The sequence below is a fragment of the Calonectris borealis genome, chromosome 1 (assembly GCF_964195595.1).
Source record: "Calonectris borealis chromosome 1, bCalBor7.hap1.2, whole genome shotgun sequence".
Classification (NCBI taxonomy): Eukaryota; Metazoa; Chordata; class Aves; order Procellariiformes; family Procellariidae; genus Calonectris; species Calonectris borealis.
This window is the reverse complement of record NC_134312.1, coordinates 11208850-11228050: the sequence shown is the minus strand read 5'-3', so window position 1 is coordinate 11228050 and position 19201 is coordinate 11208850. Positions and strand designations below refer to the sequence as shown.

General features: G+C 38.2%; 1 protein-coding gene across 2 annotated transcripts in view; it reads right to left on the bottom strand.

Annotated features, from left to right (window-relative positions):
• Positions 1–19201, bottom strand: part of CACNA2D1 (calcium voltage-gated channel auxiliary subunit alpha2delta 1) — a 436751-nt gene that overhangs the window by 350451 nt on the left and 67099 nt on the right. For both annotated transcript variants that reach the window (XM_075144442.1, XM_075144450.1), the window contains exon 3: positions 7102–7218. In XM_075144442.1, coding sequence (XP_075000543.1) covers positions 7102–7218 — 117 coding nt within the window. The remainder of the gene's footprint in view (positions 1–7101; positions 7219–19201) is intronic.

Sequence of the window (19201 nt, the reverse complement as noted above, 5' to 3'; positions counted from 1 at the left end):
CTGGTCAGTGAGTTGCAACAGAGCCCAAAGCAAGAGATGCTGCCCAGTGTAGGTTCTGCTAAATGAGTGGACAACTTCAATTTATCTATAGAGTGTTATAAAGAATGGAAAGATATCTTGTTAGTATAGGCAATTTAAGATTAGCAGACTAGAAAGTAGGTGTTCCAGATTGTTTTCAAGGATGTTAGGTGGGTTTTAGGCATCTAATCAAAACTCAGACTAGAGTTTTGGATCCCTTCCAAAAACCAGTAGTATCAAGCACACCTACAAAATTTATTTTAGTTTTATAGGTCTTTCAGGCTACAGAAAAATTCCCAACCCTATTTAAAGTGCACAGCATCTCTGCCCAGGAATCTCAAAATATGTTGTAACACATGTTTATTTAAGCTTCCCAGTTGTATTGTGAGACACTGAAGCCTTATTTCAGGCAGGCAGGGAAATACTAAGGGATCTGGACACACTTGCACAGCTGTGTTGAAATTGCATCTAAACTAGCAGATAAACATTCTGAGCTCCTCATTCACAGACACAGTTGTGCACCTTGGACATTTCCCAATAGCACGTAGAGGGAACCTGTCTCCTAGCACACAATCTGTGCCTCAGTTTCCATGGAAACTCAATTTCCTCAGTTTTCAGAAGAAACCAAGGCATAAAGGCTAGAATGAAGATATGATATCTCTGGTTGAGATGTCTGAAGAAATCTGTACAATAAGGTGCAAACCTTCATGTATCTCTTCTTTGTCTACATGCAGTCCAAGAAGCCAAGGCTATTGACTGGTACCTTCCCTTGAATGACCTTAATGCAAGAGTTTAACAGTTAAAAGCAAAAACAAATAACCCCACAGCAAAACATAGCATCATTAAACAGGAATTTGGCAGTGAAAATATGAATGTCTCATTATCCAGTGAAATGTATTTTAGTGGGTCTTGAGTGTTTGCTTTACACAAATGGTTATGCTGTTGCCTTAGAATATGGGCAGTAATGAAAGAAAAGTTTATTAATAAATGCACTCTGAGCGTACATCATAATGTTGACAGTAAGGTACAGACACTGAGGCTTTCCAGAAAGAGATATTTCACTGTGGAAAGTATTTGCAGGGGAATATCCATACATCTTAATTTTGGGTAGGAGGACAAGTAGGATTCACCTCAAAGTATTACACAAACAAGTAGCCAACAGTTAAATAATTTGGGAATGCAGAAAGGGATCTTATCTAAGCAAGAAATAGAACATTTTGATCTTGTTTCCAAAATTTTCTGCAGGTTGTGCTTGCAAAGACTGTTAGTAGGTGTTCTTTATTCATCATTTTCTCTCTTAACTTTAATTTTCTGTTATCTAAGAGATCCAAACTTGCTTACTCTCTTCAATTGAAATATAACAGCAGAAATGAGCAAGAGGGTAAAACTGCAGATTTTCCTGCCGTAGAAGGTTAAGGATGCTTCACGATACCTAATGAGTAATGGGCTGCTCAGATGGGCAGAGGAAGGCCAAGGGCTGCACAACTAATGATTTCACACTGCACAAGAATGAAGCTGCACCTTAGATTTAGTGTGCAGCACTGGATTAAATATTACTTTAAGATAAGTCATACTTCATTTCCCTCACGACACAATACATAAACAGAAAATAAAGCCCCAGAACAGCCTTTTGCAAAGCACCGATTGTTTAAAATATACCTTTCTAAAAACCACAATTTATAATTTTAAATTTTAAAGTGACAACAAAAATTAGGATCTTTGCAAATCTTAAGCTTACTACAGTATTTAAATGAGTAATAAAACATATATAATGAGTCCATCTCATATATTAATGAGTTTAAAAGGGTTTATTTTTACAGTCAGTGAGAAAATATTTGTAACTCCTCTAACCATATTTTATAAATATATTATAATGTCAGGTATGCTATTTACTATTTCTAATGATACTCATCAAATAAATATTAGTATCTTCCAAATACAGGTATTCTCGCTTTCTTGTATATATGAAAGTTTTAGTTTAGATTATTTAGTTTCCATCTGAAATGAAAGATTATGATCTATTAGCATGATCTACATAGCTCCAGAAAGTTATTGCACTGATGAATGGGGTAGGAACTTTAAAACAGAGGATAACTCCAGTGAAAATGAACAATTTAGGTGCCAGACTGCCTAATGGGCTAGGCATATTATTTATTGGTATCCTTGGAAAGATTGTGTAGTATACCTGAAAAATGTCCAAGAACCTGCGAGTTTTGCCCGTAGTGACTGCAGGATATATTTTCAATGAAACCTGCACCTGTCTTCCATTACACACCTGGAAATGCAGGTTGCAATTGTAGCAGAGCTAGTCTGTACACCACCTTTCAGCAAGATACACAGAGACAAAATATTACCTTGCCCATAATACCATAGAATCATAGAATCATAGAATATATCAAATTGGAAGACACCCATAAGGATCATCGAGTCCAACTCCCCACTCCTCACAGGACCATATGCATACCATATGCATATGGAAATTCCATAATATTGAAATAATGTGTGTTCAGTAGGGTTAGGCCAGATATGCAATAGTAAACAACAGTAAACCAAAAAAGAAATGTTCACTATTTGAACAACAGGCTGTACTGCAAGACAGTCTGACATCCTTGACTATAAGGCTGTTGCCTGTCTCCCTCCTTACTACTCATACCACTCTCTTCCTCCACTACACTTTGCTAGAAAATTCTCAGTTTTCTTTTCATCCTAACTTTTTCTTCTATGGCTAACATTTTCTAGTAAAAGCTATCTAGGAAAGCCCCCTGAGTTCAGATTGGGACTTTCCCCTTTCTCCTTCCCCAGCTAGGTACCTATTACAACCACCATTTTTAAGCTTTTCCCAAGCATAAATTCATACAAATGAAAAAATAAAAATAGACTTTGTCCAGATTTTCATTATAATTTTTTCTCATATAAACCAGAAATGAAATCACAAAACTTTTCCATGTTACTCAAGCCTTTTGTAATGTACAGAACCACTAAGTAATTTTACCTTTAAGTCATAGCTAGAGAGTTTTCTAACACAAAGTTGTATGAAATCACAAATAATTTGGAATGCAAGAGTTATTTCTCATTTAAAGGTGCTCTTGCAGCACAAGGGAAGCCAACTTATTATTAGAAAAGTCATCACTAATATTTGTTTATTATAACCTTGCCCAAAGATTGTTTATATAGCACGCCCAGCGAAAATCATGGCATCCCTGGGGTATGCTAGTCTCTGAACAATGACACTGTTGATGTCCTTCACCAGCACCTTCTTCGTGGCATCATTGGAGGATGTATGATCCTCTTGCATCATACCCTTTTCAGGATTTGGGTCTTAATTAACACTTTGAGTCATATTAACCCCAATGGTAAAACCCTCTGTGCAGTCCTTAGTAGCAGTTCCATTCCACTCCACTCCGCATTTCAGAGAAAGTGTGACCCAGCAGATTTAAAAAGACTTACATTTCAAATAAATAATGCAGCTTCGCTACACAAAGTTTACAAAATGCCAGCATAAAGGTAGTCCTTGAAAGAAGAAGAAAGAGAAATACATATGGAAAGTGAAGAAATTCTCTTAGTAGAAAGTAATAGTTCAGATGCAGGAGATAAGAAGTGAGTGCCTCCTGTGTACAAAAATAATCTAGAGGAAGATTAAAAATCAGAAGTCATTGAAAGCTCTGATATAAATCCGGGATAACTACAAATAAAAAAGGCAGTATAAATATCTGAGCCGTTAGGAATTCTTAAGGTCAGGTGATAGCACAAGAGAAACCAGCACGAAGTGATCCAAAATTAATAACCTTGTAGAATATGAGTCAGCAAAGAGATCTGACCAGGACTGAGATTAATAAAAGGGTATTTTTCCCCTTAAGTAATGCTTTTTAGGCCTTTTCCTCTTTCCTTTTTTTTAGTCAGACTAAGCCCCTGGGTACATGAATATACATCAGAAATACTTTTTTAAAGAAAAAACAACAGAACTCCCCAGAACAGCTAACTTTGATAATGGTTGAGAAAAATGTCTGAATCAGAAATTAGAAGCTAAATCAAACACTGAAAATAATATCAAAAAGTTTAATCAACTTAATAATAATAAAAATAATATTAAAAAGCTTAAGTCAGTTTTACTAATTTGAGAGGTTATACTCATTTTTAAATGCATTGGCTTTGGCTGTGTCTGGCATTTGATACAAAAGGAAAAGTAAGTTTTCTCGGGAATCATCTATGACCAACCACGCCTAGAAAGCTGTTCTGAAGAAAGTGGTTTTGATAAATTTTTATTTTTAAAATATATGCAGAATTTTTTTTTAAGTAAAAAAAAAAAAAGGAAAAAAAACAAACTAGGATATAGAGAGAGAAATTAAATACCACTTGCTTAAAAAAAGCACAGTAGGTTACCAAACAATATATATATTTATATATTCATAAAATTAGGTTTTTTTAATATATATATATAATTAGGACATAAAAAGTACACAAAGTTCACAGAAAGTTTCGGCAAGGCAAACATCTGAAACCTGACAACCTCTGCAAGACAGCTCTGTCCTTCTTGAACTGGAGTAGACGAATGTTTCAATAGGTCATTTCAATCACTTTGCTGCAAAAAGGATCTATGTACACGTTGTAATCTTGTAATTAATGTTCGTAAATTCTGGTGATTCCCAGGCAATTAAAAAAAAAAGTAATTTAAAAAAAAATTAGAAATGTTCCAACACTGAAGAGAAACATCATTGATCAGTATTTAAAGGATGGCAAATCAAATTCAGTTTTGTGAAGTGGGGGGGGAGCTAAGTTATTTCCACCTGTTTGGGAATGAATTTCACTCTGCGTGAAGTGGCAAGATTGATAAAGATGTCATGCAGAAGTCTTGCTGACACGCATCCTGAAATGATGGCATGCAGCTAAAAATAATAAGTATTGTACATTCACTCCAGCACTGGCAGTAATGGTAACCCCAAGCATTAAAGACAACATGAGTCACATCCTCCAAAATAATAAAATCAGTTTTAAAGTCATAAGTCTTTAGCCACTAATACATCTGGAGAACTTTTTATTTGCCTTCAAGATGCATTGACTTGAACATTTAAAATTATCTGAGAAGTTCTGAAGACTACCAGACTTCTTTTTTTAAAAAAAAAAAAGTGCAACTGGACTGAAGGAACATTCTTCCCTTAATTTAATCTTCTTTTACATCAGGGAACTGAATCATATTACCCTTTTCAAAAAGTGACCATGGGCTTGCCTAAAATGAGGTAGGCACCGTTCTTCTTCCACATTCACAGAAAAACTATTCTGGAATCTTTTCTAAAGTAAGCACGAGATACTTATTTAATTTTCTTGAATTTTTAAGATCAAACCACCACAGACACATATAAACCCCTACATTAATCTTGAGTCTCAAGAAAACATAAGATTTGGCTGTGATAACTTAAAAACATCAGACTTCTTATATGGGTTAATTGGAAAATGGTGGAAAAACTGATGTGTTCACAAAGGTCTGCAAATGACTTATAATATTTTGCAATAATAAAACAAAGTCCACAGAATGCTACATAAACACATGCCCACCGAATTAAAACAGGAAAACAAACAAAAAAAATCATGTTTATTTTACACTCATTTGACTGAAGTAGAGAAGCTTTGGCCCAGATAACACTGATGTACATTGCACGTTAGGGAAGCTAGGGGAACTGGAAGAGTGAACTCCTGCTAAGAGTAAAAGGCAGGAAAAAGGGTACCTCCTGTGATACCTATGCACAGACAACGAACTAAGTAAAATCTCATCACCTACAAGAAGGCTAGTCCTCAAGAAAGGATGCAGCAGTAGTTTCATTCTCACACTGATTCTTCAGCTGCATGAAATTGTACCGATAAAAGGACTGCTTGGGTGGGACTCATCTCCCCCAACTTTACACACCTACAATATAGACATTTACATCGAGGCTCCTCTGATAGAGAGCAGTAAGTACTTCTGGGCTGTAGTTCATCCCATTTTAAAGTCTTATTCAGAATATGTCAGGTCAATCCTGACTGAGAAGTGCCTGTTTTATTCCACTGAACAAAAAAGGAGCTTAGGAAGACCAGCTGAGGAGATGTCTATAGCTAGGTGAATTAATCCCTCTTTCTTCTCTCTTTCACTTTAAATGACACGTCCAAACTCATCTGCAAGTCTATGTGGATATGTAATTGCTCAGGGAATCCCAGTGTGCTGTTCCCTCCTTTAAACTTATTTCTAATAGCTCTGCTCTGTAAAAAGCATGTTTATGAATTCATCCAGATCCCCCTGTGCATGTTTGGTCAGTATCTTCTGAAAAGCACTCTAAACTCTTATATGAGTCAGAGTGATGTGAGTAGGAATCATAAAAAGCAATTACTCAGGTTTCGTGTCTTACGGGATAGAAGAAAAAGGGACTGCTGGCAAAAGCACTTTAAAGAAATACCTACTTCTTATTTAAAGCATCAAGAATCATGAGGTTACAATGAAGCATGGTCTGCACACTAATAGATTAACTTTGCTGATACAAAACATGATTGAAATACAGATTAAATTAGCAAATCAGAAAGAGAATAGGTATGGAAATGAATCTGATTCACACGTGGCTACATTTGTTGAAGGAGAAGAATCAGTTGCTACAGTCAAGAAAGACTGAGTAACTAAAAAGAGCAAATATCAACAGATGTAGTTAGCAATAATACCAAAATGAACATCATGACTTCAAAGATACCATGATTTTTAAATCACATTTAAAAAAAGCTCTACTTCTTGTTTCCCCAAGATCACTACTGACTGTAGAGTACAATGATCTTCAAGTCATAAACATTCATGTGCGTCACTTAGAGGAATATTTTCCAATCTATTTATAACTTGATTTGTTACTTGGCCATGGTTCCTAACCTGTCCGTCAATATGATAAGCATCTGCCCTATGCCAATGAACTGATGAGTTCATTTTCTACCATGAAGTCATGAGCCATCTTTCTATGTGTAATGTCCTGTACACATCAGGCTGACACTGCCCGTAAGTGTATAGGCAGCAAAAATAACAATAAAAGCATGTTTCAATAATAAATAAAACAGAAAACCTAACCCATTAGTACTCACCACCAAGGCTTTAGACCTGTTACTCAGAAGTTTTTCAATGTCTCTGGCTGCAATTTCCACTAGCTGACGAGGGTTGTTGGCTTCTACAGTATACAAATCCCTGTTTTTCAAATAAATCTGCAAGAGGAAAAAATGGAGATAAATCAAAATGCCAACAAATATTCAAAATAAGCAAAGTGACTTGACAGAACAGGCATCAAGATGTCCTTTGTTCTTACTGGAGAGCTTCAGAAAGACTATTGCTAGAAAAATCCAAACGTGCCTTGTGACAGAAATACTTCACTTTTTCATCTGAGAGGTAGAAGATGCCACTAAAAATAATTTAATAAATCTTCAAAATTGACTGTTTCTGGTGACAGACTATTCAATTGCTAAACGCTCAAGGAATCTGATTCCCATAGAGTGCTGAGAGAAAAGTAAAATGGAGATCCTTTAAAATGACTGAAGTTGAAATCAAATAGTTATTGCTGAATTTAATTCTTCCTTGAATGCTAAACAACAAACATACCATTTGAAGTAAATCATTTAAGTTATGCTAATGTAATCAGTTTAGTCCCTTATCTATTTATTCATATTATAGTGTTAGTATTCATAAGGAAAAAAGAGGTAGAGGAAGAAAACCATAAGAAAAGAGGAAAAAAGGGAAAAGAAAAAAAAAGGAGAAATGGGGAAAAAATGGAAGGGGAAAAAAGGTGGGGGGAAGAGGGGAAAGGATCTATAATCATGTTTCTCCTTTATCTTGAATAAAGGTTATCTCTGGTGAGGAGCCATTAACTGTTTAAAAGCAGAACACGTATATGAAGGAGGTAATCTGATTTGTTAAACACTACGATGAAATGCATGCAACCACAAGAAGTAAAGAAGAAAAAAGTAACAAGAAATCCATTTGTTTATCTCTGTCCTACTAGAACTGGATAAAGAAAAAACACATTATTTGGGGGAAAAAAGAAAAAAAAAAAAAAGAAAAAAAAAAGTGGATACCTTATGGCTAGATGGGCAAATGGGGAAAACTAATTATGCAACCAACAGATGGCCTGAGTTTACTCAAGTACTCTGCCTCTCCACAACGCTGCCAGGTGGGGGCTGTGCTATCTCCTGGGGAGTAATTCGAGGCACAGGCAGGAACGGGTCCAGCGCTAATGCACTGGCTGCCATCCAGCACAAGATCCGAGAAACTGCAGACCAGATTGAGTCTACCAGCCCCACCAGGTTTCTCGGGTTAAAGCTATGGAGACCTTAAAGAAACTCACCAAAATATGTCTCTGAAGCTTGTAGCTGATGGGTATTTATCACAAATAAATTTCTGACAGCTAAATATAGTTATAGCTGCAAATTTTTATCGGACATGCCTCATAAGCTGTCATAGGCTTTCATCACTTTTGAATTTCACAACACTTATGTTGGGTTTTGTGCTTTTTTCCTTCAGAAGTACAGTCTTTCCTTTCCACCAGTAACTGAGTAATTGGAATATGCTTTAATGCTTCATATAGTAGTAATTATTTAAAAAAAAAAATCAGTGCATCATGAGCAGAAAACCACTACAAAAGAAGATAGTTTCTCATGAACTCAGATTATAGTTTAGATATTTTTCAGGTGCTTGATTTTCAAAATTGCCACACAGGTGGTTTATCGCAGGTATAACCCAAAATCTCTCTCTTTTTTTTTTTTTTTTGAGGACAGATCTTAATAGTAGAAATGGTCTATAGGTCAATCATTAATCAAAAAAATTAAAAATAAAGAAATTTTATCCAACAACTGATCACTACAGAATTTCTTACATTTTTCTGTGAAACGCATAAAATTTGCACAGTCAGCAGCGGGATTCGGAGTTAAATTGATTGTAGTGACAATCAGTTTTATAGATCCAGATGGTTTGAATCAAGAATGGAAATTTCAGAGGAGCATCTAAATTGGAGTCATCATCAAATCTGGCAAAACTCAGGTTTTCCCATCATCAGCAAATATTCATCCTGATCACGTAAGGAACAGACACTGGAATATGGGTGTTACCAAGTGTTTGTGTCTTATTCTTTGAAGAGAATTGTAGTGCCAAATTCTTTAAACTTCATTTGTGAAGTACACCTGAATCAAAAGTTACTATATTTATAGAATAATGGTCATAAGATTTTGCAAATAGGCTAGCAAAATGTAAAATAGCTTTCCCGGAAGTTTTTAAGTAATAATTTAAAAATTCATTTTAAAGCATTCATTTATTTTACATGTGAAAACATTCGGTTTGCTTTGTTCAATTTTTTTCCTGGTTTCTCTTTTTTTCAGATTTGTTCATGCAATTGCTTTTCATTTGTAACAGTAGGAATAAGTAAAAGGAATAAGAAAATTTAAATATAATCCCTTTTCATCTGGGAGTTTCAATTAGGCAAAACATCTTAAAATTTGGAGAAAGCAGTAGTTCATTGCAAAAATGCCATTTCATTGTAATTTTTCAGTTCACTTTATATTATAAACAAACATTAAGAAGGCCAGAAGCAAAGAAAATACACAGTAGGGGCACAGGCAAGTATGTGCTCAAGTCATGCAGGTTTGGAGCAGATGGATGATAGGGATGACTTGCAGACTGTGCTGACCAGCTATATAAGGGCGAGTGCTGTAGTGCTGATTCTTTGACATCTTTAAGCACTTAGTGAAGTATGGTTTCTAACAGACTGTTATCTAACAGCCTCAGCAGAAGTTAAGGTGATGGCACACTGCATCCACATAACCATGATTTTGCAGCCCACCAACCAGAAACACAATACAAATAATTCACTGGAATTAATCTTGCAATATAGAGCAAAGTTACAGTAAGCCATATTGGTAAGGGTTCGAGAATCTGGATGGAAAATTCGTATTTTCATCCCTGTATCTAATCCATTCTTATAGCAAACATATGATCCTATTAACCCCAATTTGAAAGCACTCCCATTTTTCACACACTCCATTCCTATAGGGAAGTTGTTCCTATACCTCCAAGCTTGAACGGTTTGAAAGATGCAGACTAGATGCAGAAAGATTAGTGTGGTCTAATGGGTAAATTTGTAGAAAAAAAAAGAAACATTTTCATTTTTCTTCGCCAGCATCAGCTATCAGAATAGTTCAAAAGCCTGAATCATTTAACAAGGAGATCACCACCACAAGAGACAGGAGTCCTCTTCATACTTCAACTTAAAACCTTTACAACAGTCATTGTGGGTCGTGCCACTGAGAACGCCTGACTGTGAGGCAGGCTTCACAAGCTGTTATCTGTCAGTGATTAAAAAAAAAAAAATTCAAACCAACCCCTCCAAAAAAACTTTAAGTTTTGCACAAGATCCCACATAGAGTTGAGTCAGTGACTCTCCTCCTCTTTACTCTATCCCATGTCAGGGCTCGGAGCACCTATCTCCCCTGCTTCTATCACTAGTGGAAGATTTATCCCACAAGCTCCCAAACAAAAGGCATCAGAAATAACTTGGAACTTCACACACTTCTTTATTTTCCTGAAGCATGAGACCTGTCTCAGCTACCAAGGAACAGTGTAAGAAATGCTCTCTAATTATTTAAGAGGTGTGTACATAATTTATTTGTTGCCTGCTCCCCTTTTCTTTAATTCAGCCATAGCACTGCAGCAGTTCAACACAACGACACACAGGGAAATGATACATGCTTTAGGATTTGGCAGCCTGTGACAAACTTTTCCTTCTCCAAGCCTCCCACCAAGCAGTCAAACACAATTAGCAAAAGCTCATCTCAAATAGCCATAAAGGGTCTTATCGGCAAAGGTGTGCTCATTCGTCTTCCAAAATGCAATTTGGGAGGCTCTGTGGCTTGTTAAGAAGAGCTAATTTGACTATTTTATTAAATTGCTTTGACCGAGTGAATGCAAGTTTCTGTTGGCTTTTACGTCTACAATAATTTTTAGTACTTTAATCACGAATGTTTTGCTAAAAGGTCTCCAAATTGTCAGTGAACCCCTACCATTTCTCACAGAATAAAGCCTCATTGCATGACTAAGTAAAATCTGTAAGGTCATAGCACAAAAAATACTTTAATTTTTCTCTGAAGTCAATAGCCATGCACTTTTCTATTCAGGCAAGAACGTATTAAAATTGCTTTCTAAATGCTGAATATTTATTCTGGTATAATGAACTGCAAGGTTTTAGGGGAGAGAATATGACGGGGAGAGTCACATTAGTATGAAACAACACAAGAAGAAGGACAATAGGTAAGTGTGATAAAGATTAGAAAAACTGCCAGCTCCTCAGCAGAACATGCCCCTCTCCACTCAGTCTTCAAGGGCACGTTTATAAATCTCTCACAAAGAGACATTCTCCTTGCTTTCTGTAAGACTTGCGAGGGAAAGTCAAACATTTCTCTACAAATTGAGAGAGAATTAAAGATGTGCCTTCATTGCATGGCTCTTACTACATTGTGGCAGGCATTGGGGCCCACTGTAACATTGAAATTTTATTTAAATGGCCCTCATGCTTTATTACACTCAGAAAAAGTTCCTGAGAGTAATAAATTATCTGTGCTTTGGATCTGTGGTCTCGGCACTGTTTACAGAGACTACTCAAATAACAAGGAATAATAATTCATGCTGAATTATTTTAAACTACAATAGAATTCCTTTGCCTCTTTGTTAGTTTGTTTGTCTGTTTGTTTGTTTTGAAACTGTCAGTCTCCCAATTTAAGACACAATGGAGCCTTTTCTTCAGGCAGCAGAGTAATCTGGCTGAGGGCCCAAAAGTAGGACATGAACATGGCAGTCTCAGTTCCACCACTGAATACTTTCATGGACACAGAAGTCATATGAGACAAGATCTTCAGAAGTTCAAACCCAGAATTTCAAAATTAAGCAAAAACACTATATCTTTTCCTACCTTGAAATATGCTTTGGCATAGAGAAACAAAATCACTCAACAATTCCAGTAATACCTATCTATACAAGGTAAATATATTGATGTTTTTATTATTTCAGTACTTCTTTCAAGACCACTCAGCTCAGCTAGGTTGATAGGACAGCTCTGTCAACGATCAATGTTTTATAATCAGTCTAGACCAGTTGGAGAGTATCATGATGGTAAAACTACTGCTCAAAGATACTACCGAGCTTGGGACCCCAAATCAACAAAAACTTTGTGGTGGGTCTTCCTCCATCTTTTCTGAAAGTGACTACACCAAAATACTAAGAGTGCTTGTGAAATCTGGAGCTAGGTTTTACAAGCTTATATATTGAAGTGATTAACTTATTAAATAAATTAAAAAAACAAACAAAAAACAAAACTCAGAACAGAGAAAAACTGAAATAACGGTTTTGTAAATTAATCTTCCTGCCCACATCCTGTTTTTGGGGATGGCTTCTCATGGCCAGTTCCCCCTGCTCTTTCCAAAAAGTCTCTTGCTTTCTATTACCATGAGGCTCTAATAGGCCTTAATGACCATGACCTGCCTCACTGGGAACCTCCACCTGCACCCCTGCCGACAGGCTCCACTCCCAGTTCTCTGCTATGGGATAGGTATGCCTGCTTCCAGCTCTACCCCTTCAATGGACCTTGACCCTATGCCATAGCTAGCCCATCTCCTAAATGGACTTCTCAGACGTATGTTAAATCATTTCTTCAGTCCTGTCTCTTGGATGGGTGTTGGACCCACACTGTAGCCTTGTCTCCAACCTGTGCCTGGCCCCATCTCCTTTTACTCCTGACTGGAGGCCTTGGGTGAAACCTAGACTTGCTTCATTGCTTGTCATGTCTGAGACGGCTGACAGACCCCATTACCAGCATCCAGCTCCCTTAAAACTGTGCAGAGTTCAAAACTCCCCTCTGTCCCTGGCTCAGGTTAAGCTACACAAAAGAAACTACATTATCTTGGCATTAACTGTCCAGAACTAGAAGAATTGGGAAACATTTTTCACAGGTGCTTGCATGACCTAATCTCATGCCACGTTCAGAGCCAGCACTTCTGCAACAGACACCTCATGCACCAGCAACCCCAAATTACTTATTAGCTGCAGCATAGTATGTCAACGAATGCAGAGAAGTAGCTTAGGTACAGAGCTGCCCTCAAAGTAAAAGACCATTCAGAGCCTTGATTGCTGGGGAGCAAGATGCAGAAATACCCCGGTGTCTGCAGGACACTGCTGGGGTCCAGGCTAGCCAACAGACTCAAGGTAACTTCTGAAGTCCCATCCAAGGCACACTGCTTTGGGTGCCACTCGACACCAAAGCTACTTCTGTGCAATGTGTAATTCTCTGTTAAAACCAATAAGAACTGAAGAATTACGTTTGCTCTTTGCTAACACTTAGTTGGGGATTTATGTAGCTTTGAGATTTCTAAACCTAAGGCTGAGCAAGGACCCAGGTCACCTTTATACTTACTGAAAGGAACAGGCATTTCCAGAGCTTTATTCATTCTGTTACAAGAGTATTTTTATCTGCTCCTTATCTAGACAAAAGGGAGTTGCCTTACAATTCTTAATTGAATAAAATATAAAAAACTAATCAAACAAACAAAACCAAAACAACATATCAGAATATTAAATAAAAATGTAGCTAACAGGGTAACTTAAGAGTTTTTCTAATTTATACATCTACTTCAACTTGACCCAAGTTGTTTCTGAGCTCCGTGCGCATTCATTACTCTCCATTCTCCCACTCCCCAACCAAAACAAAATCATACAGACTGACCCCCCAAAAATTTAGTATTTCATCCTGGGGAGAAAGGAATCATCTAGCTTGAAAACAAAGAAGTAAATTTCTTGCTGACAATTTGGGTAATGTTAAAATTTTCAAAACAAATATTTTGACAAAGTTATATTTTTTTATCAGAAAAAAAAATTCAACATGTTTTACAGAATCAGAAACAGTTTCAATTTTAATAACTTTGTTATAACACCCACATATTCACTATTTTTATTTTTTGGCTTTATGAGTGCCATGAAGTTACAAGTCATGATCTCATTTATGTGAAAAAAACAGAGAAGAGGGACCATTTGACAGACATCCAAACATACAAAGAGATCTTGGGAGCAGGAAGAGTCAGAAAACAGAAATAACCACTCTGATCCATTTGAGTGATTATCATTGCTAACTTTTTTTACTGTAGATACTTTCCTTTAACTCACTTTTTAGTAGTCACAAACAACTATATAAACTGCCCAGAGGGAGCAAATTCTATCTTCTTATTACTGTATCTTATTTCCAAAGCTATACTAATACTTTCTATTTCTAATATTTCTTACAAGACATTTATTTTCTTTGAATCACAAGCAATCCATTGTGGAACACATTGAAAAATGCTCCTTCCCAACGAGAATTCTGTATGTTCAAAGAAATCAGTCTGAGTATTTTAAATATGTCTTACTCTCTGCTATGTATAATGTATAAATAAGATTACAGTGGCTCCCTAGCAACTCACAGACGCCTTCATTCTTGAAATTCATGGCAACAACACAAAGGGAAAAACCACCCCAATAGTTTACTGTATCTGTTGCTTTTCGGAATCACTTGCTTGATCACTGACTGCTGTAAAGACCTGGGGTGACAAGTGACAGGGCAGCTGACATTTTGAAAACCATAACATATCATAGTAGTGATGTGCACATTAGGAAAAACATTATCAGAGAGAGTTCATTCTTAAGTAATACACTCAGGCTGAATTCTGCAAGACATTGGGAACACTTACGCCTCAGTTAAGATCAGGGAGAGTGTAAGTGGTGCCAGAGTCAATTGGCTCACTCAGGTGCCTGCTCAAAGGAAAGCAGATAATCAGGGATACTTTGTAGAATGGAATCATCAGACACTTTTGACTGTTGATAATTAACAAAGTAGTCTAGAGGACTTGAAAATTAAGAAGTAATTTTTGTAATTGTCACTCTGTGTTCAAACCTTCCTAAAACATAAGTTCAGCTTTGTATCTCTGCTACTGTACCAACATCAAAAACAGATCTAAATATCCCCCTTTGTTAAGAAAAATGTATTTTAAGGCATTCAGTTTTGTTTTATAGTGATAGCAATACAGTATTAAATAACAAGACTACATCATTTATTGGTTTCGCAGCAGTTTTAGCTCAGGCTTTGAGCTGAGATTGGACGAGAACTCAAAAATTCCAACTCATGATGAGTACAACATGTACAAGAAGTCAATCTTTCTTGTAACAGAAGAAGAACAATAGAAAGAAAATGTTTCACATTTCTTCTGCATTTCTGGCATATTTTGAGTTGGGCACTTACGTAATTTTTCAAACTCATTTATTAGTAGGAAATTTTGTCCTGCCTCAGCTGCTCTTAATGCAATTTAACACCTACTGACTCTCTCCCCAAAGGTAATTTTAAGTCGCAGGGAACTAGCAGAGTCTTTTTGGTGTTTTACTAGTCACAGGACTTAGAAACTGATTAGCTATAATGTTCGGGTTTTTGTTGGTTTTGCTGTGTGGTTTTTTTTAAGGACAATCTTTAATTTGCTCTCAGCATCTACGAAAACTATCTGAACATAAGCATCAATAGCACAGATTTTATTAGTGTTTAAGCCAATGGAAAGTTATAAATGAACCAAGAACAGTGCGTTGCTCAAAGATTATCGAGATCATCAAATAGTAATTAAAACTATGGTAATATTAGGCCACCCCTTCCCTTGAGCCTGAGCAAGCTTTGTTAATGCAGCCACCTATTCTTAGCGACTTACAGCTGATTTTGCTTGCTGGAAGAAGGTACTCTTCAAAATGCCAGTTTATTGCTAAGGGAGCAGAGGGAGAGTAGCATCTGCAAATAATAAATGAGGCTCCCCGTGTTTTGACAATTTCTTAATTTCCATTTGGATTACAAAGAGAACTTGCAGATGTGTCTTCAGATTTCACAGCCTGCATTTTTAAAAGTGATCTAATTTTCCTGACATCTCGACATTGGTTAGCAATGTGTAAACTCAACAGAATTTCGGTTGGAGGATTCTATTTTTAATGCCTGCAGCTTTGGTGTTTGGTTGCACATAGGACATAGGAGTAGCAGTGGCATACCCCAAATGGGACATACCTTTATAAATACTGTATTATAAAAAAAACCTGTTACTGTATTTTGGGAATCTCTAACTAGTCTAACCCATCTCATACATTATTTTAATTCTGGTAAATGGACTCTGACTTCTCGATGAATAACTGAAATGCCCGTGTTTCACTGTACCAACCCCTTCATAATTCCATTCTAAAAGTAATCCTGATCTCACTTTCCTTCGCCACATCCCACTCAAACAGCAAACTGATGCCTTCGCCTCAGGGATGAGGCAAAAGACATAAATGTAAATAGTGTACAATAGCCAAATTACGCTTAGAAAGAATTAAAGTTTTTCAGAGCACCGGCCTCATACACAGCCCACTCAACCAATCCCACTTACTGATAAACTATTTTATTACACATTACTGAAGGCATTTAAAAAAATTTAAAAGTTGTTACCTTATTTTCAGATTTTTCTCCTTCTTCTCCTTAGAAAAACAATGTAACAAAGTGCACTTTCACAGAAAACTGCATTTATAGACCTACCAGCACCACTCATAAAAATGCCCTTGAACTCAGGGAAGTTTCAGCATATATAAAACCAGAAACACAATGAGGCTACAAGAAGTGCTTCAACAACTTCAAAACACTGGTGTTTTTTTTTTTTAATTTTCTTTTCAAAATAACTTTCCAAAATCTAGATGAATTTGTTTTATATGGTTAAAAATGCCTTTCTCTTTTATTTGATGTTTAAAAAACGTGGTTTAGTCTTTTGTTACATTGAGGACAACAAAAAGAGACAAAAGGAGAAAAGAAAGGATATAATATTTTTCTGACTTTTGAGATCATAGAATCATAGAATCATAGAATCATAGAATCATACAGGTTGGAAAAGACCTCTAAGATCATCGTGTCCAACCGTCAACCCAACACCACCATGCCCACTACACCATGTCCCTAAGGGCCTCATCTACACGTCTTTTAAATACCTCCAAGGATGGTGACTCCACCACTTCCCTGGGCAGCCTGTTCCAAGGCCTGACCACTCTTTCAGTAAAGAAATTTTTCCTAATGTTCAATCTAAACCTCCCTTGGTGCAACTTGAGGCCATTTCCTCTTGTCCTATCGCTAGTTACTTGGGAGAAGAGACCAACACCCACCTCGCTACAACCTCCTTTCAGGCAGTTGTAGAGCACGATGAGGTCTCCCCTCAGCCTCCTCTTCTCCAGGCTAAACAACCCCAGTTCCCTCAGCCGCTCCTCAGAAGACTTGTGCTCCAGGTCCTTCACCAGCTTCGTTGCCCTCCTCTGGACGCGCTCCAGCACCTCCATGTCCTTCTTGTAGTGAGGGGCCCAAAACTGAACACAGTATTCGAGGTGCGGCCTCACCAGTGCCGAGTACAGGGGCACGATCACCTCCCTACTCCTGCTGGCCACACTATTCCTGATACAGGCCAGGATGCTGTTGGCCTTCTTGGCCACCTGAGCACACTGCCGGCTCATGTTCAGCCGGCTGTCAACCAGTACCCCCAGGTCCTTTTCCTCTGGGCAGCTTTCCAGCCACTCTTCCCCAAGCCTGTAGCGTTGCCTGGGGTTGTTGTGGCCGAAGTGCAGGACCCGGCACTTGGCCTTGTTGAATCTCATACAGTTGGCCTCGGCCCATCGATCCAGCCTGTCCAGGTCCCTCTGCAGAGCCTTCCTACCCTCCAGCAGATCAACACTCCCGCCCAGCTTGGTGTCGTCTGCAAACTTACTGAGGGAGCACTCGATCCCCTCGTCCAGATCATTGATGAAGATATTGAACAGGACCGGCCCCAGTACTGAGTCCTGGGGAACACCACTCGTGACCGGCCGCCAACTGGATTTAACTCCGTTCACCACAACTCTCTGGGCTCGGCCGTCCAGCCAGTTTTTTACCCAGCGAAGAGTGCACCTGTCTAGGCCGTGAGCCGCCAGCTTCTCTAGGAGAATGCTGTGGGAGACAGTGTCAAAGGCTTTACTGAAGTCCAAGTAGACCACATCCACTGCCTTTCCCTCATCCACTAGGCGGGTCACCTGGTCATAGAAGGAGATCAGGTTGGTCAAGCAGCACCTGCCTTCCATGAACCTGTGCTGGCTGGGCCTGATCCCCTGGTTGTCCCGGACATGGCTCGTGAGCGCCCTCAAAATGAACCGCTCCATGATCTTCCCCGGCACCGAGGTCAGGCTGACCGGTCTGTAGTTCCCCGGATCCTCCCTCCGGCCCTTCTTGTAGATGGGCGTCACATTGGCGAGCCTCCAGTCGTCCGGGACCTCCCCAGTTAAGCAGGACTGCTGGTAAATGATGGAGAGTGGCTCGGCAAGCTCCTCCGCCAGCTCCCTCAGTACCCTCGGGTGGATCCCATCCGGCCCCATAGACTTGTGAACGTCCAGGTGGCATAGCAGGTCATGAACTTCATCCTCTTGAATTATGGGGGGTTTATCCTGCTCGTCGTCCCTGTCTTCCAGCTCAGGGGGCTGAGTACCCTGAGGATAACCACTCTGACTACTAAAGACTGAGGCAAAGAAGGTGTTGAGTACCTCAGCCTTTTCCTCGTCCTTGGTGGCAACGTTCCCCCCCGCATCCAATAGAGGATGGAGATTCTCCTTGGCTCTCCTTTTGTCATTAACATACTTATAAAAGCATTTTTTGTTGTCTCTCACGACAGTGGCCAGGTTGAGTTCTAGCCGGGCTTTTGCCTTTCTAATTTCCTCTCAGACACAGTGAACCTCACTGAGGGCAAAATTTAATCACTGAATATAAAAGTTTTCCACTTTCAGGGGTGAAGAAGGATGGAGACCGCACACATTCACATCAATGTATTAATGTTTTATAGGTGATAAATCAGAAGTGTCTTAAAATTCAGGGTCAAAATAGTGACAAACTAATCAGAATCTATAGCAATCAGAACGTTCAAATGAAATTCAGACTTCCAAAGTCCATAGAAAAGACCTCCAGAGAAATATAAACCAATTGTATTTGGGTTGTTATTCTTAAAATCAAACCTTCTTTAAAAAAAAAATCAAGTTCTCGTATTGCTTCTTTATATTTTTCTCAATCATAAACCCCTCCATTACTTCAACCTTAACAAGGGTGAACGTAGTATATTCTGGAATGAG